The following is a 22349-nucleotide window of genomic DNA, read 5'->3' on the forward strand; positions in this document are numbered from 1 at the left end:
TCTACTTTTCGTAATACTAATGACTGTGAACTTGTTCCTCATCCTTAGTTTTACATGTTGTCTGGTATAGTTGCTGATGGGTATAAGCAAACATTTGCGCAGGTGGATATCAGGAGTTCAAGCTGTTAGAGCGGCTAGGTGAAGGAAGCAAGCCAACGGCCATTATTGGTGAAATTGCCGATGAGATGAACTTGGATGTGGTAATTATGAGTATGGAAGCTATCCATTCCAAGCATGTTGATGCGAACCTACTCGCTGAGTTCATCCCTTGTCCTGTATTGCTTTTGCCCCTATGAAGAAGAAATGTATCTGAAAAGCCAGTGGAGCTTGATTTTAGGATCAAGGGTATTAGCATTACCTCACGTGAAGTTTATTATTATCTTCATTGATCAGGTCTCCTACCTTTTGACCTTTTGATTACGTTTTCTGCTTCTCTGACCATAAAAGCAAGTTTTAGATTTGCAATGACCGGTAATAGAACGAAAGAGAAGCTGGTTCATTGTATCTCAATCGTAAGAAGACATGGATGTCGTCTGCTTTAAGTGTAAGTCTTGATCAGCTTGATAGCTGTCATGAGTTGTTTAAATTGATAGAATTGGATTTCTTCTGTTTATATTGAAGCATTACGTTTGAACTCATACCTTGGCTATTTTCTGATGCTGATATCATACTGATGAACAATTAGCTAATTAAGCACAACGAAAAACTGGTTTCTAGATTAATGGTAATCAATTGATCAACTGTACCTCTAAATTGTGAATTTTAGTAGTTGCTGTCTAAATTGATATAATTGGATTTCTAATATTGGTGCTGGATTGCACATGTATAACGTCTGAATTTATATGTTGACTTATTTCTTGATTCTGATCTATTTGTCAATGAGCAATTAGCCTAATCACCACAAGGACTTCGCTAGCTTGTTTAGTAATGGCGTGCTCTGCCGTCCTAAGTGATTTGAATTCTTATCATTTTCTAAGGACAGTGGAACTAGTAAAATATCTTAAAAGAAAGTCCTAAGTAATTTTAATTCTCGTTATTACTAAAGACTGCGGAACTAGTGAAATATCTAAAAGAGAAACTAGGTAGAACTTAAAACTGAAGAATAATCAAAATATCATTGATAGAACCAAACAACTGTGCTCGACATTTTACAAGCCACAAAAAGTGCGTAAAAAACAAAAGAAATTCAAGGCCAGCAAATGATAATCACTCCTTAAGTGCTACCGGGTAGATACAGCATTATTAATGACGAGAGACTAGTTCCAAGTATCGGCAGCATGAGCTCGCACAACTTGCTGGTGATAGAGAGAAGCAGCCAACGCTCCGAGAAAAGGTCCAACCCAAAAGATCCACTATGAAAAATGATAAGGAAAATATTATAAGACTAATTAGCTCTATTATATCCTTATACTATATTATAAGTAGGAAGCCCCAAAATAAAAATTTGAATTACCAAAATACCCATCAAAAATTGAATGACCATTATACCCTTCAGACAAACATTATTTCTAGGGAAAATGGTCAGATATATCTCTCTACTTTTAAAAATAGTTCATATATAATCTTCGTTATACTTTAGAGACAAAGATAACCCTAACGTTAGCAAAGTTGATGAAAATACCCCTAGTTTTTAACGGAGGTCCACTGTGACAAGCTGAAAGAAATTTTAAGTTCAAATTATACATGTGTCATCTTCTAATTGGATGTTTATATTTAGTTACTATTATTTAAAATTAATCCATTTCATTAGAATTTTTCATTCTATTTCCTTTTCTTCTCTTTCTTTTTTCTTTTCTCTTTTCTCTTTCTTTCTTTCTTTTCTAAGTCCTTCGTCACTGCCATTTCTCCTTCTACCATTTTTTCTTTTTTTCTTTCATTCTTTTTATCTTTTTTTGTCTATCTCAACTATGATATCCGAAGCACTACAGAGAAAATCTAATATTAGCAAATTTGGGGGTCACACTTTATGGGAAATTGCAGTAAAGTTAAGCTCTTGGTCAAAGATAAATGTTACTAATACATTTTGCTATATATTTTTATTGGGTGTTAATGAATGTCATGGGGATACTTATGATCTGGTAGTTTTATTTTCTAGTTGGAAATCTTGTTTCTTTTGAAGATGAGAAAAAAGTCATCCTCACTACACTTTAAATTTTGCCGGAAAAATGGTGCCGGCGATCCTCAAGCTTTCCGACCAACCAAAATTTTCTTTCAACCTTTAACCTACTTCAATTTTTATTTTCTTTTCCTTCCTTCATTCTGTTTAATATCAGTCCCCTATCAGATCTCTCTATAAAGGAAAAAAAGAAGAAGAAAGAAGTAAAGAAAAATGGCGGAAGGGAAAATGGAAGTGACAACCTGCAAAGTAGTTAGAAAAGAAAGAAAGAAAGAAAGAGAAAGGAAAAAGAAGAAGAAAGGAAATAATAAAATTCTCAAATGAAAAACAAATATTATTAAATAATAAATAAATAAAGACATCCAATTAGAAGATGACACGTGTATAATTTGAACTAAAAATTTGTCTCAGATTGCCACAATGGACCTCCGTTAAAATAGGGGTATTTTCATCAACTTGGCTAACGGCAGGGGTATCTTTGTCAGTAAAATTATAAATTTATTAATTTATGAACATCTTTTCACATACAATGTATATGAACATGAAAATACAATAAATATAGAATTACGCGGGAATATTTTTTTAATTAATTGCGTGAGAATATTGATTCTTGCAATCTTAAATGATATTTTAACTATATTTATTTATTGTAATTATTGATGGGAAGTCATATAGTTTTCATATTTAAGTTTTGTTTCTTTCATCTTTTAGGGTTATAATGGTGTAATATTTTTGCATATATTCTTTATTTCACTCTATGAAAATGCACATCAAATTGTCTAATCACTGTATTCATTTCTCTTGGTTCTGTCCAAATTTTCCTGTTCCTCAAAAAATCCATTGGTTTTGCCGTTCTTCATTCTGCAACATATCACAGGTTCAATTTTTGAATTTTTCTCTAGTTCTTCTCTTTATTTACTAATGTCTGATTCCTGTTCCATTTTGGTATCCAAAAGCTGGGATTTAGATTGCTGAAATCTTTAGCAACCTTATTTGATTTTGTTGTTATATTTTTGTTATAAAATGATTTTTTGGCTTTTGTGTTATTCTAGTGGTTTGAGTGGTGGTAATTTGTTAATAGTAACTAATAAGCGGGACACTTTTCAAGTAGAAGAAGATCAGTGTAAAAATAAAAATTAAATTGTTGACTGTATACAAAAAAATTATATAACATGATACATGAATCGTAAATGTTTATAGTACTATGTATTTTATTTTTTTGAGGTTGTTTACACACTACAACATTATGCATATATAGCTACAAAGTATATCGTAGCTAAATACAAAAAATTTCATGGCTAAACACTTTAGCTACAATATTTTTTCCGCAGCATGCGTAGCAAGGTAACTAAAAGTTAGCTACAAACTTTAATGTTTCATGGCTAAGGATTAATACATATTGCTACAAAAAAATTTATGATGTGGCTATATTGATAAAACTTTTGCCGCGAAAAATTTATCTTTGTAGCTAATGAGTTTATTCTTTTGCTACAAAAAACCAACTTTGTAGCTATCTTTTATACTAGCCACAAAGGGATATATTCTGGCAAAAGATGTAATGTGTTTTGCTACAAAAAATTTAATATGTAGCTGTACTCACATATTAGCCACGGAGGGTAGCATTTATGTTTAGCTACAAATTCAAAATTTTGTAGGTATAAATCATCACCAATATCCATGATTAATTTTTTATATATATTTATTTTCTGACTAGATTTTCTATTATATTTGAATTAGTGATGAAAAATTAATTTATTAGTGACAATAAATGTTTCCATCGCAAATGCATTGCTATTTTTTTACCTCACTAAATATTTTTAAATTTTTTAATTATTCTATATCCATGCATAGTTTGTTTTATAAAAACTAGAAACATCATAAGCTCTAGATATCTGTTATTTCATACAAACTGACATGAATAATTCCAAAAGTTAATTCTAAAATATACAATTATATATCTAAAGTTGATGCATCCTCAATATACAACTATTCTAGCTGAGACACAATGAAATTTGTAAAATAAAAACTAGCTAATGGGAGGCTAGACATTAAGTGAACTCAAATTTAAATTTTGTCAAAGACTGTACAGTTAGAAGTGACAAGATACATACTCCAAGAAAAAACAAAAGATAAAATCCCCCTAAAACAAGAACTTACAATAGATTCTATGATAGCAAAAACTTACGGGGATTCTATGATATCAAGTATGGAGTCACTGTTATTTATCGGGCATTTTTTACTCCAAAAAAAAAGTACTAAGCAGGGCATTCTTTACTCAAAAAACAAAAAAGTACTAAGCAGTTCATTTTTATTCTCTGGATGGAGTTCCTTTCGCTCACAAGAGGTTGAGAGATTCAATATACATAGTAATTATTGTTAATATTGTATAAACATGATTATAGATTCGAGAACTTATAAGCTTTCTTGTTAATTTATACTGATTAATATGGGATACACGTGCGCACGTCTTCGAGAACTAGTTGAACTTTAAAAGACAGTTTAAATTAGAACCATCGTAAGTAGTATAAACACTTACATGGTCATTCCAAGCTGTGGTATGGTTGTAAATTACAGCAGCTCCAAAGCTCCTAGCAGGATTGATCCCATTGCCAGGGATGGGAATAGTGGCCAAATGAACCAAAAACACCGAGAATCCAATTGGCAGTGGTGCTAGTACCTGTGAATGGAACTTTTGGTGTCAGTGGCGGAGAAGACGGTATAGACAAGGTAAAAACTTATCCACGCAGGGTGTATACACCCAATTTAGTTAAGTTAATCAGAAACAACAAACTAAAGTTTATTAGGCGTCTTATTTCTAAATAATAAATTTTTTAAAAATGGAGTATATCTAATAAGGCACTGTGATAAAATTTAGGGCTGCCGTCACATTACTATCGTTTATTTCCCTCAGTTTTTCTTCATATTGGTTCACTCTTCATCGCTGATTTAACAAGAAACTGAAGTTTTCTTTTCCAACGATTGTCACGACCCGAAATTCCCACCTTCGGACCGTGATGACGCCTAATATTTCAGTTGCTAGGCAAACCAACGTTAGAATAATATTAACCAATTTTTAAACAATCTTTACATTATTAATAATCAAGGAACCAAAAGCGAAAGCAAAGTTTGAAATATAGTGAAATAATCCATAAAAACAACGGTGTCTAAATACCATCCCAGAATTGGTGTCACAAGTGCACGAGCTTCTAGAATAATACAAATAAAGGTTTGAATAAAATAAAGCTGTCTGAAAAAAAATACACAGCAAAAGTAAAATAGACGGGGACTTCAGAACTGCGGACGCCATGCAGTTATACCTCAAGTCTCCTCTGAATAGCTGAAATCCGAGCAAGTCTATGGTACGCCGCTGGGACCAACTCCGCAATCTACAGAAGAAGTGCAGAGTGTAGTATCAGTACAACCGACCCCATGTACTGGTAAGTGCTGAGCCTAATCTCGACGAAGTAGTGACGAGGCTAAGGCGGGCCACTTATATTACCTGTACGCAATATTAGTAACAACAACAATAATAGAAATAAATCAGGAGATAACTCATTTATAATAATTGAAGCCAACTCAGCAGTCATAACCAATTATCATTTCCATCAATTCTGTTGTAGCGTGCAACCCGCTCTCACAATATATTCACTTACAATTCTGTTGGAGCGTGCAACCCGCTCTCACAATATATTCCTTTAAACAAATCTATTGCAGAGTGCAACTCGATCCCCCAATATATATATATGTATGTCGACTTTTAAATAAGTCTGTTGCAGCGTGCAACCCGATCCTCTAATATAGACTTTTAATAAGTCTGTTGCGGGTGCAACCCGATCCTCCAATATGGACTTTTCATAAGTCTGTTGTGGCGTACAACCCGATCCTCCAATATGGACTTTTCATAAGTCTGTTGCGGTGTGTAACCCGATCCTTCAATATATTCATTATAATTAATTCTGTTGCGGCATGTAACCCGCTCCTCCAACATATTCATTTACCAATTCTTATAGAAAATTTTTTCCCAATAAATGCAACAATTAATATAAAATTATAAGACAACAAGCATACAATAATTATAATTTAATTATGAAACAAACAATGACAAATAGCAGATTATTATAGAAATCATGGAGAAAATAAGCAGTTTAATATTTAATATGCTAAATGTCAAATAACAATTAAAATACATAATTCAAATAACATGTAACAATTAATGCAGGAATTCCAGAATTAATATTTGACAAAGAATATGAGAGAAATAATTATTATAATAATAATTAATTTATGATTTAAAACAATTTATGATTTTTCAAGTAAGCAGGCAAACAATTAATTTGACGACGTATAGATACTCGTCACCTCGCCTATACGTCGTTCACATGCAATTCACATAACAATTAAATTAAGGGTTCTACTCCCTCAAGTCAAGGTTAACCACGACACCTACCTTGCTTTGCAAATTCCAACCAATTACTCAACCATAACTTTTCTTTTTAAATTTGACTCCGAAAGCTTCAAATCTATTCACAAACAATTCGATACATTCAATACTAATCATAGGAATTAATTCTATATAAATTTACAAATTTTCCGGATAAAAATCTAAAATTCATTTAAATATTCGATAGTGGGACCCACACCTCAAATCCTAAAAAAAACTTACGAAATCCGAACACCCATTCCGAGACGAGTCCAACCATACAAAAATTATCCAATTCCGATGTCAAATGGACCTTCAAATCTTAAATTTTCGTTTTTGGAAGATTTTATAAAAATCTGATTTTTCTTTCATAAATTCACGGATTCATGATATAAATGAGTATGAAATCATGAAATATAATCAATATAGGATAAGGAATACTTACCCCAATGTTTTTCCGTAAAAATCGCCCAAAAATCGCCTTACCCGAGCTCAAAAATGGAAAAGGGTTGAAAATGGGACGAAACCCATTTTTCAGAACTTAAGTTCTGTTTCTGGGACTTTTACCCTTCGCGAGCGCGGTCAGTGTCTCGCGTTCGCGAAACACAAATTTATGCTGAACGCGAGGGCTACTTCGCGAACGCGAAGTTGCCTAGTTAGGCCTTCGCGAACGCGAAGGCAATAATCCTGGCCAACCTCTTTCCCTTCGCGAACGCGAAGCTTTGAACCTCAGGCCTTCGTGAACGCGGTTACTCTGTCGAGAACGCGAAGCACAAAACGTGACATCCCTAATTTGCTCTTCGCGTTCGCGAGAGTACCTTCGCGAACGCGAAGAAGAACACACCAGAAGCCTCAAGTCTGCAGAAAACCAGATTTCCTAAGTCCGAAAATGATACGTTAACCACCCGAAACCAACCCGAGCCCTCGGGGCTCCAAACCAAACATGCACCGAAGTTCTAAAATATTATACGAACTTGCTCGCGCGATCAAATCTCCAAAATAACACCAAAAACTACGAATCAGACACCAAATCAAAGGAAATTTCCAAGAAAACTTTAAAACTTATATTTTTACAGCCAGACGTCCAAATCACGTCAAATCAATTTCGATTCCCACCAAATTCGGCAGACAAGTCATAAATATTATAGTGGACCTACACCGAGCTCCGAAACCAAAATACGGACCCGAGGTCAATAAATCCAATATCAGTAATTTCTTAAAATTCATTAAGCTTTCAAGCTTTTAATGTTTCTACAAAATTCCATATCTCGAGCTAGGGACCTCAGAATTCGATTCCGGGCATACGCCCAAGACCCAAATCACGATACAGACCTATCGAAATTGTCAAAATACTGATCCGGATCCGTTTTCTCAAAATGTTCACTAAAGTCAACTCAGTTGAGTTTTTAAAGCTCCATTTCACATTTTAATCCATTTTTCACACAAAAACTTTCTGGAAAATTTTACGGACTGCGCACGCAAGTTGAGGAATGATTAATGATGCTTTTCAAGGTCTTAAAACACATAATTACCTACTAAATTTAAAGATGACATTTTGGATCATCACATTCTCCACCTCTAAAACAAATGTTCCTCGAACGGAGTTAGAAAAAGTACCTGAGCTGGAGAAAAGGTGTGGATATTTACTCCGCATGTCCGACTCGGACTCCCAGGTAGATGTCTCTACCGGCTGACCTCTCCATTGCACCCGAACTGAAGGATAACTCTTAGACCTCAACTGTCGGACCTGCCGGGCTAGAATAGCCACCGGCTCCTCCTCATAAGTCAAATCTTTATCCAATTGGACTGAGCTGAAATCTAACACATGGGACGAATCACCATGATATTTCTGGAGCATAGACACATGAAACACCGGATGAACCACTGATAAATTAGGTGGTAATGCAAGCTTGTAGTCTACTTCACCCACCCTTTTAAGAATTTCAAAGGGTCCGATATATCTAGGGCTCAACTTGCCCTTCTTTTCGAACCTCATTACACCTTTCATAGGTGAAACCCAGAGCAATATTCTTTCTCCAACCATGAATGCAATATCACGAACTTTACGGTCGACATAACTCTTTTACCTAGACTGAGCTGTGCGAAGTCGATCCTGAATAATCTTGACCTTATCCAAGGCATCCTGTACCAAATCGGTACCTAACAACTGAGCCTCTCCCGGTTCAAACCAACCAACTGGCGATCGGCATCGCCTTCCATATAATGCCACATATGGAGCCATCTGTATGCTCGACTAGTAGATATTATTATAAGCAAACTCCGCAAGTGACAAGAAATGATCCCAAGAACCTCCAAAGTCTATAACACAAGCGCGGAGCATATCTTCCAATATCTGAATAGTGCACTCTGACTGTCTGTCTGTCTGTGGATGAAATGCCGTACTCAACTCCACCCGTGTGCCTAACTCACACTGTACATCCCTCCAGAAATGTGAGGTAAACTGTGTACCTCGATATGAAATAATAGACACCGGCACACCGTGAAGGCAGACAATCTCACGAATGTAAATTTTAGCTAACCTCTCTGAAGAATAGGTAACTGCCACTGGAATGAAATCTGCTGACTTGGTCAACTTGTCCACAATGACCCAAACTGCGTCAAATTTTCTCTGAGTCCGTGGGAGCCCAACAACAAAATCCATGGTGATACGCTCCCACTTCCACTCAGGAATTTCTAACTTCTGAAACAAACCACCAGGTCTCTGATGCTCGTACTTAACTTGCTGACAATTCAGACACTGAGCTACATATGCAACTATATCCTTTTTCATTCTCCTCCACCAATAATGTTGCCGCAAATCTTGATACATTTTGGCGGTACCTGGATGAATAGAATATCTAGAACCGTGTGCTTATTCAAGAATTAATTCACGAAGCCCATCCACATTAGGCACACAAATACGACCCTGCATTTGCAGAACCCCATCTTCCCCCACAACAACCTGTTTGGTATCATCGTGCCGCACTGTGTCCTTAAGGACAAGTAAATGAGGATCATCATACTGCCTCTCTCTGATGCGCTCATATAAAGAAGACCTAGCGACTGTGCAAGCTAGAACCCGACTGGGTTCTGAAATATCTAACCTCACGAACTGATTAGCCAAAGTCTGAACATCTGCAGCTAATGGCCTCTCACCAACCGGAATATAAGCAAGACTGCCCATACTCACAGCCTTTCTACTCAAAGCATTGGCAACCACATTGGCCTTTCCGGGGTGATACAAAATGGTGATATCATAGTCTTTCAATAACTCCAACCATCTTCTCTGCCTCAAATTAAGATCTTTTTGTTTGAACAGATACTGAAGGCTACAATGATCAGTAAATACCTCACACGAGACACCGTAGAGGTAATGCCTCCAAATCTTCAGTGCATGAACAATGACTGCCAATTCTAAATCATGAACATGATAATTCTTCTTGTGAACTTTCAACTATCGTGATGCATATGCAATTACCTTACCATCTTGCATTAATACTGCACCAAGCCCAATGTGAGATGCGTTGGAATATACCTTATACGATCCTGAACCTGTGGGTAATACCAATACTGGCGCCGTAGTCAAAGCGGTCTTGAGCTTCTGAAAGCTCAACTCACACTCGTGTGACCATCTGAATGGGACACCCTTCTAGGTTAGTCTGGTCAATGTGCTTGCTATAGATGGAAACCCTTCCACGAACCGACGATAATAACCTGCCAAACCCAGGAAACTCCGGATCTCTGTAACTGAAGTAGGTCTAGGCCAATTCTGAACAGCCTCTATCTTCTTAGGATCCACCTTTATGCCTTTTGCCGATACCACATGCCCCCAAAAGGCAACTGAGTCTAACCAAAACTCACATTTTGAAAACTTGGCATATAACTGATTATTCTTCAAAGTGTGAAGCACACTTCGAAGATGCTGCTCATGCTCCTCTCGACTGCTGGAGTAAATTAAGATATCATCAATGAATACAACCACAAAAGAGTCCAAATAAGGCTTGAACACCCGATTCATCAAATCCATAAATACTGCTGGGGCATTTGTCAACCCAAATGACATCACTAGGAATTCGTAATGCCCATACCAAGTTCGAAAAGCTGTTTTAGGGACATCAGAGGCCCTAATCTTCAACTGATGGTAACCAGACCTCAAATCGATCTTCCAAAAATACCTTGGCACCCTAAAGTTGATCAAATAAGTCATCAATTCTTGGCAGCAGATATTTGTTTTTGATAGTGGCCTTGTTCAACTGCCGATAGTCTATACACATCCGCATAGAGCCATCTTTCTTCTTTACCAATAATACTGGTGCACCCCAGGGCGAGATACTAGGTCTAATAAATCCCTGATCAAACAAGTCTTGTAACTGCTCTTTCAATTCTTTCAAATCTGGCGGGGCCATACGGTATGGTGGAATAGAAATGGGCTGAGTGCCCGGAGCCAAATCAATACAAAAGTCAATATCTCTGTAGGGTGGCATTCCCTGCAAATCTGCAGGAAATACTTCTGGAAATTCACGAACAACTGGTACTGAGTCCATAGAAGGGACATCCACACTGGGATCGCGAATATATGCCAAATAGGTTAGACACCCTTTCTCTACCATATGCCGAGCTTTCATATAAGAAATAGCCCTGCTGGCAGAATGGCCAGGAGTTTATTTCCACTCTAACCGAGGTAACCCCGACATAGCTAGGGTCACTGTCTTGGCATGACAATCCAATATAGCATGATAAGGGGACATCCAATCTATATGTAGATGACATCAAAATCTACCATATCAAGAAGTAGAAGATCTACACTAGTCTCAAGATTACCAATAGTAACCACACACGAACGATAGATATGATCTACTACAACATAGTCTCCCACCGGTGTAGATACACACACAGAAGCACTCAGAGAATCACAAGGCACAACCAAATATGAAGCAAAATAGGAGGACACACAAGAATAAGTAGATCCTGGATCAAATAGAACTGAAGCATCTCTATGGCAAACTGGAATAATACCTGTGATCCCAACATCAGATGACTCAGCCTCAGGCCTAGCTGGAAAAACATAAAATCGGGGCTGGGCCCCACCACTCTGAACTGCGTCTCTGGGACGGCCTCTAACTGGCTGGCCTCCACCTCCAACGATCTGACCTCCACCTCTAATGGCCTGACCTCCACCTCTAATAGCCTGACCTCCACCTCTAGCTGCCTGGCCCCTACCTCTAGTTGGCTGAGTAGGCGGTGAAGTAACTGGTGCCGGTATGATGGCACGAGAATCTTGCCGAGATCTGTTACTCGCTAATCTAGGGCAATACCTCCTGATGTGACAAATGTTCCCACACTCATAACACCTATCCTGATGCCGTAGCTGCTGAAGCTGAAGCTGACCCAGATGGGCCGGATAACCAATGTAGAAACTCTGGAGTGGTGGTGCACTGATATGAGCTGAATGTGCACTGAATATTGGCTGCCCAGAGTAAGGCATAATAGGATCGTGACTCCCTGAAGCACCGGGAGATGCATGAAGTGCTGAATGAAATGGTCTGGGAGGATGACCCCTACCAAAATTACCCCTACCTCCAGACGAGGCACCACTGAAACCACCAAACTGACGAGGCCTCTTATCAGACCTCTGCCCTCTCTCCTGTGCAAGAACCATCTCGATCCTCCTTGCGACATTAGTAGCCGCCTGAAAAGAAATCTCACTTCCGGTCTCCTTGGCCATCTGAAGTCTGATAGGGTGAGTTAGTCCCTCAATAAACCTCCTCACTCTCTCTCCCTCCGTAGGTAGTAAAAGGAGAGCATGACAGGCCAAATCCACAAAACGGGACTCATACTGAGTAACAGTCATACTGCCCTACTGTAGACGCTCAAATTGCTTGCGGAATTTCTCTCTCAGTGTGATAGGGAGGAATTTTTCCAGAAATAGCTGAGAGAACTACTCCCATGTAAGTGCAGGCGATCCAACTGGTCTGGTCAATGTATAATCTCTCCACCATCTCTTGGCGGAACCCTTCATCTGAAATACAGCAAAATCAACCCCATTGGTCTCAACTATACCCATGTTCCGCAGCACCTCATGACAGCGTTCTAGATAATACTGTGGGTCCTCAGAAGGTGTACCACTGAAGTGAACTGGAAAGAGCTTGGTAAACTTATCCAGTCTCAATAAGGCCTCAAAAGACATAGCGGGCCTATCACCGATCTGTGCTGCAATAACTGGCTGAACTACCCCAACTGGCGGGGATGCTGGAGCCTGATTCTGGGGAGCCATCTGCTCCGGAGCTGGAGTAGTGGGAGTTTGTGCTCCTCTCCCAGCCTGTGAGATGGCTGGTGCTACTGGAAATATACCATTCTGGGCCACGCCTTCCATAAGACTTACCAAACAGACTAGAGCGTCCTGAAGTACTGGAGTGGCTATGAATCCTTCCGGGACCTGAACTGGTCCAATTGGTATATTCTGAACTAGAACTTCCTCCTGAAGATGCACCTGAGGTTCTATAACGGGTGTAGCTGCTCGAGCTCTGGACTGAGCTCTACCTCGGCCTCTGGCACGACCTCGACCTCGACCTCCACCCCTGGCCGTAGTTGCCACCGGGGGTTCTGGTCCCTGTCCATCGGTAGAGGTATTACGTGTTCTCACCATCTGCGAGAGAATAAGGGTAGAATGGTTCAATCATCGATGATAGAATAAAATCGTACAAATGAATAAGAAAGAAGTGATATTGTTCCTAAACTTCATAGCCTCTAAGATATAAGTACAGACGTCTCCATACCAATCCTTCAGACTCTACTAAGCTTGCTCGTGACTCGTGAGACCTATGTAACCTAGTGCTCTGATACCAACTGTCACGAACCGAAATTTTCACCTTCAGACCGTGATGGCGCTTAACATTTCACTTGCTAGGCAAGCCAACGTTAGAATAATATTAACTAATTTTTAAACAATCTTTAAATTATTAATAATTAAGGAACCAAAAGCGGAAGCAAAGTTTGAAATATAGTGAAATAATCCATTAAAACAACGGTGTCTAGAATAATCACAAGTGCACGAGCTTCTAGAATAATACAAATAAAGGTCTAAATAAAATAAAGCTGCCTAGAAATAAACACACAGCTAAAGTAAAATAGACGGGGACTTCAGAACTGCGGACGCCATGCAGTTATACCTCAAGTCTCCTCTGAATAGCTGAAATCCGAGCAAGTCTATGGCACGCCGCTGGGACCAACTCCGAAATCTGCACAAGAAGTGCAGAGTGTAGTATCAGTACAATCGATCCCATGTACTGGTAAGTTCTGAACCTAACCTCAATGAAGTAGTGACGAGGCTTAGGCGGGTCACTTACATTACCTGTACGCAATATTAGTAACAACAACAATAATAGAAATAAATCAGGTAACTCATTTATAATAATTGAAGCCAACTCAATAGTCATAACTAATTATCATTTCCATCAATTCTGTTGCAGTGTGCAACCCGCTCTCACAATATATTCACTTACAATTCTGTTGCGGCGTGCAACCCGCTCTCACAATATATTTCTTTAATCAAATTTGTTGCGGCGTGCAACCCGATCCTCTAATATATTCATTATAATTAATTCTATTGTGGCGTGCAACCCCCTCTTCCAACATATTCATTTACCAATTCTTATAAAAGAAATTTTCCCAATAAATACAATAATTAATATAAAATTATAAGACAACAAGCATACAATAATTATAATTTAATTATGAAATAAATAATGACAAATAGCAGATTATTATGGAAATCAGAGAAAAAATAGGCAGTTTAATATTTAATATGCTAAATGTCAAATGACAATTAAAATACATAATTCAAATAGCATGTAACAATTAATGCAGGAATTTAAGAATTAATATTTGACAAAGAATAGGAGAGAAACAGTTATTATAATAATTAATTTATGATTTAAAATAATTTATGATTTTTCAAGTAAGCAGGCAAATAATTAATTTGACGACGTATACACATTCGTCACCTCTCCTATACGTCGTTCACATACAAATTCCAACTAATTACTCAACCACAGCTTCTTTGTTTTAAATTTGACTCCAAAAGCTTCAAATCTATTCACAAACAATTCGATATATTCAATACTAATCATAGAAATTAATTTCATATGAATTTATAAATTTTTCAGATAAAAATCTGAAATTCATTTAAATATTCGACAATGGGACCCACGTCTTAAATCCCGAAAAAACTTATGAAATCCGAACACCCATTCCGAGACGAGTCCAACCATACAAAAATTATCCAATTCCGATATCAAATGGACCTTCAAATCTTAAATTTACGTTTTTGGAGGATTTTATAAAAATCTGATTTTTCTTCTATAAATTCACGGATTCATGATATAAATGAGTATGAAATCATGAAATATAATCAATATAGGATAAGGAATACTTACCCCAATATTTTTCCGTAAAAATCGCCCAAAAATCGCCTTACCCGAGCTTAGAAATGGAAAAGGGTTGAAAATGGGACGAATCCCATTTTTCAGAACTTAAGTTCTGTTTCTGGGACTTTTACCCTTCGCGAACGCGGTCAGTATCTCGCGTTCGCGAAACACAAATTTGTGCTGTCCCATTTTACACTTCGCGAACGGAAGGGCTACTTCGCGAACGCAAAGCTTGCCTAGCTTGGCCTTCGCGAACGCGAAGGCAATAATCCTGGCCAGCCTCTTTCCCTTCGCGAATGCGAGGCTTCGGTCGCGAACGCGAAGCTTTGAACCTCAGGCCTTCGCGAACGCGGTCACTCTGTCTCGAACGCGAAGCACAAAATGTGCCACCCCCAATTTGCTCTTCGCGCTCGCGAGAGTACCTTCGCGAACGCGAAGAAGAACACACCAGAAGCCTGAAGTCTGCAGAAAACCAGATTTCCTAAGTCCGAAAATGATCTGTTAACCACCCGAAACCAACCCGAGCCCCCGGAGCTCCAAACCAAACATGCACCTAAGTCCTAAAACATCATACGAACTTGCTCGCACGATCAAATCTCCAAAATAATACCAAGAACTACGAATCGGACACCAAATCAAAGAAAATTTTCATGAAAACTTTAAAACTTATATTTTTACAACCAGACGTCCGAATCACGTCAAATCAACTCCGATTCTCACTAAATTCGGCATACAAGTCATAAATATTATAGTGGACCTACACCGGGCTCCGGAACCTAAATACGGACCCGAGGTCAATAAATCCAATGTCAGTAATTTCTTAAAAATCATTAAGCTTTCAAGCTTTTAATTTTTCTTCAAAATTCCATATCTCGAGTTAGGGACTTCGGAATTCGATTTCGGGCATACACCCAAGTCCCAAATCACGATACGGACCTGCCGGAATTGTAAAAATACTGATCCGGGTCCGTTTACTCAAAATGTTGACTAAAGTCAACTCGGTTGAGTTTTTAAAGCTGTATTTCACATTTTAATCCATTTTTCACATAAAAACTTTCCGAAAAATTTTGCGGACAGTGCACGCAAGTCGAAAAATAATAAATGGTACTTTTTGAGGTCTTAAAATACAGAATTACTTATTAAATTTAAAAATAATATTTTAGATCATCACAACCATGCAATTGCAAAATTAATTTACAGTATTATGCTAAAAACACAATTGAAAATGTATTGTGGGAGACAAGTTTTTCAAGTAAGCATAGGTTACCTTTTGCTTAGGAGTAAGCAAAATTAAATTACAAATATAACTTCAAGTGGAGTTATCTTTATGTTTTCATTGAATACATGAAAGTACGAGGAAAGATATGTAGTCCGCCTCCTCTCTTTTTTTTTTTTCTTTTTTTTTTCTTATCAATAAATCATAATAAACTACATCTTTGTTTTGTCGTATAATTTATGGAATAATTTTTGAACAAATGAATGTCTAGCTAAAAAACTTGAGTTTTTCCCAGTTGATTTCTTGTGTTTTCAGTAACTTGCCGTTGGTTCAAGTTGACGTTAACATAAGGAACATAAATTATTAAGTATTTTTATACTATTATTTAAAATTATGTGAAAAATATATGATAGTTAACTATGGTTATATACTAAAAGATGTGATTAAATAAAATAATATGTGTCATTTATTTGTAGGATACGCGTAAACACCCGATGCGAGTAAGTATTTACCGTATAGACAAGGACGAAAGTGCCAATGATCTCAGCACCCAAAGCTATGCCGGTTGAGTAGCCAACTGCAACGGTATTAGCACCACCGCCATACGTGTTATAGTTATGTGGTTATAGTATATACTACTAATCAAAGTTTTGATCCAACTGTACCCTTGAAAATCAGGTATTGGACATATATTTTTAAAGTTTGTAACTTCTTCATTACACTTTTTTTTAATTTGTATATTTTCATTCCTAAACATAATTAATACTATTAGTTTTTGGATATCTCCTATCATATTCATCTCTCGTTTTAATCTCCAAAATAGTTCAAGGAAAGAAATTGAAACATAAACTTGCTGGAGTTAAAAGTCATTTTCGAGGAGACGCAACCCCGTAAATTTCTTTGCATCGTTTCATATACTTGGGAAAGAGTCTGCAGTTTCTCTTTTGTGTTTTAGCCACGTGGCAATGATGAAGGCATTACCGACTGTTAACATAAACAGATTCAAATTTCTTTAGATCAACAAAGCTGTTCATTTTGAAATTAAAACTCATTCACATTTTTTTCTTTGGGACTCGTACACTGTTACACCTTAGCCTTAGACACTCAAAATGCTTGTAATACCTAAAGCCATCCATCCCATAATCATTTTCTGAGAGAATTTCCAACAATGTGCATGAAACTTTTTCTACATATTAAAAATCAAGAAAATGATAGTTGGACAACGTAAAGAAATATGCGTCCCTTTAACATTCTATTATACCACAAAGTCGTCATTTTGATATATTTGAAAAACTTAATAGCATTTATAGTTATTCTCTGAAAACACAACTTTTAGAGGAGGCACTTTAAATTAATTTTTTTCTTTTATTTAAATATTATTTTTAATATTATTTTAATATAATTAAATGCCTAAATAAAACTATTAATTTAGAAGAGTATTTTAGTAATTTAACTTTTAACTTTTGGATTTTCTACCTTTATAATAATTAGTTTCTCGATACGGGTGGCACACATGTATACCAAATTTACAATATATACTTGTTAGTTAATATTCATATGGCCATACAAAGTTTTGAATAGATAATTATAAAACATCGAATGCTAACTTGTTTGTCAAAATCAAAATGATTGAATGTCGTCTAAATTTATGGACATAAACAATCAAAGTTTAATTAGATACATGTAACTTTACTTTTTTACTTATTTACATTTTATGGTGTACAAACTATATCACTAATTGGTTGCTGGAGAAACTAAATAGATATGATTTCTTAACTAAATCTATGGTTGAATAAATTTCAAATCTCAAAATTCAAAATTAATTAAGCGCTCAATGATTGCAAGTTTTGGTCGATAGAATTCTTGCTACTGTAGTTTCTCGGCATTATAAATACGAAGATTACCAAATCATTTTCGAATAATTCGTTTGTTAAAAAATTATGCATTTATAACAAACTATTCATGTATCTCAAACTTATGCACTATTGAAATTTTGTAAGGTAATAGCATAACAAAGTACACACACTAACTTTTTAAATTTATCAACTTAGTGCTTAATACATATCAATATTATCATTTATAATATTTTTATTATTGTGATGGCAGAATATTAAATAATTCATGAGTTTTCACAAATTTTAAGATGAATCACTCTAAAGCATAAATCAAACAAGAAATATATTAAAAGTTTTTATTCTATGTTTATCAATGAAACTGGAAATGGGAAGTATCTTAACTCTGTCAATCTAAAAAGAATCTCAATAAGGTAGTATGTACAGATAAAGACATAAAGTTCATCAACAAATACTTTATAAGTAAAAAAAATATAAATATAGAAAAGGTCCTTTTTCATTAGAGAAAGTTAATTAAAACTACAAGGACATTATGTGAATGAGAAAATCAAAATACCATTGTAAATAATGAAACATATCGAAACTTCTAATGATACTGACACATATAAATTTTTTTCTTGAAAACTAATTAAATCTCCTCTACCTAAACATGTTGAAACTCCATCGTAAAATGTCTCACGACGTTGTTTGTCGAGGATGGTGTGAAGATCATTGTTAACTTCCATTTTCCGGCGCAAAATTAAAGAACTTTTACGAACTAATGTATGGCTATGGGCTTGTCATTTTGTTTTCACTATGGATTTCATTTGTATACGGTGTGTAGCTTTTCATCTCTATTTCGTAAATGGAATACAAAAAGGAACGGTTGTGACTTTTAACAAAGAACATGAAACTTTGGCTTGGTTCTTTTTTAGAATATTATTTAGATTAGTTAGGTTTCTAAAAAGGGTATTTTGGTAATTTATCTTTTAGGTTAAAGGGTTCTCACTTTTATAATAACTAGCTTTAGTGTACGTGCGTTGCACGTGTTTTTACGTCTATTAATAAAATGTGTATAAAATTTAGAATAAGAATGAATTATGTGTAATAACAATTGACATCGAGAGGAATGTAATATTTATATAATTAAGAGTAAGGAAAAGGGGTATTATCACTTTTAGCCCGGGCCAGAAACTATTTATATTCGGTAGCTGAAAAAGTGTATAAAATTGGTATAATTTTTGTATATAACATACAAAATGTATATATATACAATATATACATTTTCGGTTATTATTTTGAGAGCGGCTATACAGTGTCATTTTCCCTAAGGAAAATTTCTCTATTTTTGTTTTTATTAAGATACTAAAATTATACGCAATTAAGATCTTAGTTCATTGAAAATTTAGAAAATCAATTGAAATATCCAACCTATAAAATATTAATGGCAGTTATCATTATATCTAACATGGAATGTATATTTCTGTTGATATATTTACTTCTCATAATTGTATAAATATTTACCACTAATAAATGTATTCTAATATAATTTAAATGATTAATTATATTTAAGCAAAGAAGAAAAGGTAGATAAACCTAACGTGTACTTTGTGCATATGGAGAAGTTTACCGTAAATTGATATAATGCCATTATTCTTTTATTAATTGAAAAGATAATAAAATTTAGGAAATGTTAAGGACTTCTTACCTAATTCAATAAGTTTTGATTTAGTAAAAAAATTGGCTTGATTTTAAGGTCCTAAATATTAGGAAAGCAATTTAAATTACAATTTTATCCAATGTAAAATTGATTTTAAAGAATAAAAAAGGCAAACGACAGTTCGCTAAAGGCCTTCGTGCTTCTACTACGGCAGAGTAGATATATATATATATATATATATATATATATATATATATATATATATATATATAGTGTGTGTGTACTGCATTATACATTCCTATAATAGAGTGAGAATATGAGATAATATAAAGTAAGCATCACTTTCGGACAAAATGTTAGAGCCCTAACCTCTATAACTCCAAAAGTTCTAATAAACTCACATATATAGAGCAAAAGAAGAGGAGGAGATGAAAATGAGTACCAGAAATCCCAGCAGTGCAGTAGACAAGAACGAAAATCATGCCGCCAAAAGCCCATGCATTACCAAGAAGTCCAACGCCGTCGCAGGGACCAACTTGCTTCTTGTGGCCAATAACGATAGCGACGCTAACGTAGAGGAAAAGAAGTGTGGCAACAAATTCAGCAATGAGGGCTCTGTAGAAAGACCATTTCTTCACCTCCACCGTATCAAACAGCGGTGCTGCTGGCAGATGTACGTAGTCTTTCACCATATCTTGCTAGCTAGCTAGTTAGTTAGTTATCCCGATCTGCTTTAGAGAGTGATGGTGTCCTGGGTATTAATAATTAAATAGCAGCCTAGCTAGAAGGGAAAACGAAAGCTACAAGAGAGGTTACGTTGTGTGGTTACAAGTTAAAGGTGTGAATATATTGATATGATGTAGCAAAAAGGCAACAACACATGCATCGACACTATGGCAACGTGACCATTTACGTAAGCTCCAAACTTTTCACTGGGACGTTAATTTGTACCAGAATGACGCTATGCAATAACATTGCATTTACGTCTCAAATTCCTAGCTATGTCGGGAGGAAAGCAGAAGGGGCCGTCGATGTGCCTCAATCTTAAGGCCTAAGCCAATTAATAAAGCATATTGGCTTTAGGCAGTAAAAGTTTTAAAAATTTACTCGTAAAACAACTACTCATGCAGCACCTAAATATCTAAAGTTTTCTTTAATGGCCAATTAACCTCTGAAAATTGATCAGATTGACTATCGAAGATAAGCAAATTGTCAAAAAGTAACAAAACAAATTAAAAATATGTATGGGTAAAACATGTTCATATTTAATGATCGCATGAGAAAGCAACACCTGTAATCGAATGCAGAAGATAGCTAAACCCTAAGGCAATGATCTCGCTTGTCATCGGAGGGAATGATACTCATAACGACAAAATTAATGCCGTCATCCGGTAGAATTCAATGAAGTATATTCTACAATATTAAGTGCATGATCCGTTACAGAAAATATGGTATTAACTGCCCACCGTTACACACCCTTCAATGACCCTCATAATTGCCATTAAAGGAGCTTAATCCTAGGCCCTTGTTCCCTAGGTACAACTATAAATAGTGAGCTCTATCATCATTGTAGGAGACACGAATTTTCTAACAAGCATAAACTATATTCTATCAAAAGCTCAATAACACTTTACTTTCTTGCTTATAATTTGTATCGTTCTTATTGCTCCCGGTAGCTCTAAGCCAGGAACCAAGATATCTGCCGTCTATTTCAATTTTATGGCTACGTCTTATATTTCTGTTTAATTCATCTACTATTTCTTGGATCAAATTAATTCACTTGTCTATAAACCATGTATAAATTCAACTGTATCGTTTTACGGGTAAATAGTTTGGCGCCCACCGTGGGGCATAGACAGTCGTGTAATTGAATTGATCCCTGCATCTGTTACTAACTTGTTTGATTCTTTGTTCTTAGCAAAAATTATTAAAAATGGCAGATAATGGTGTTAACAAAACATACAACATTGAGGCCCAAGGAAATTAGCCTCATCACGAGGATTCAATCAGCGATATCCGCAACGAGGGGAACGAGGCCATGCCTGTCCACGACGGCCGATATCCGCGATATGTTCGGGAGGCAACTCCTGATGATGCTGAAGAAGAGCACGTCGTCGAAGCAGTCAGGATCTTGCAAGAGCAACAGGAGGCCATTATAGGCCATCTCATACGGCATGATAAGGTCATGACGGAACTCAAGCAGCCATTGTCGGCGCTTCCAACAACGCGAACGGGCGAGGCCTAGTTCTCCCCGGTGCTCCCGCAAATCAAGTGACGCAGAGGGTCGACAACAATACCCCGAGGGGCGAGGTCGGCTCCGATGGGGCTGGGGAGAACGGATCCGGTCACAACAATAAGAGTGATCCCTTTAAAACCAAACTCATGCGGTTTATGAGGGAAGTAAACACCAAAATAGATCAAATTCCAGGTGCACCACCAGTGCTGAAAGGGCCGGTCTCAAAGAAGTACACACAATTATCGTACAAACTAAGCGCGACACCAGAACTGATCCCGAAGCGGTTTAAAATGCCAGACGTGCTGAAGTATGATGAGACTTCGGATCCTTAGAAGTACATCACCACCTATACAATGGTGGTAAAGGGAAACGATTTAGTTCCACACGAGATCGAGTCCGTTTTGCTGAAGAAATTCGGGGAGACTCTTACGAAGGGAGACCTG

At 36.5% G+C, this 22349-nt stretch overlaps 1 protein-coding gene and 1 pseudogene across 2 annotated transcripts in view; one reads left to right on the top strand and one right to left on the bottom strand.

The window, feature by feature from the left end:
• The window catches only part of LOC107826763 (uncharacterized), a 9076-nt gene extending 8438 nt beyond the window's left edge, over window positions 1-638 (top strand). For both annotated transcript variants that reach the window (XM_075235203.1, XM_075235202.1), the window contains exon 5: window positions 103-638. In XM_075235203.1, the coding sequence (XP_075091304.1) occupies window positions 103-296 (194 nt within the window). In that variant the 3' untranslated portion in view covers window positions 297-638. The remainder of the gene's footprint in view (window positions 1-102) is intronic.
• Window positions 639-1256: 618 nt separating this feature from the next.
• Window positions 1257-20469, bottom strand: LOC142171647 (aquaporin PIP2-7-like; annotated as a pseudogene).
• Between the last annotated feature and the right edge of the window lie 1880 nt (window positions 20470-22349).

This window comes from Nicotiana tabacum, chromosome 17 (assembly GCF_000715075.1).
Source record: "Nicotiana tabacum cultivar K326 chromosome 17, ASM71507v2, whole genome shotgun sequence".
Taxonomy (NCBI): Eukaryota; Viridiplantae; Streptophyta; class Magnoliopsida; order Solanales; family Solanaceae; genus Nicotiana; species Nicotiana tabacum.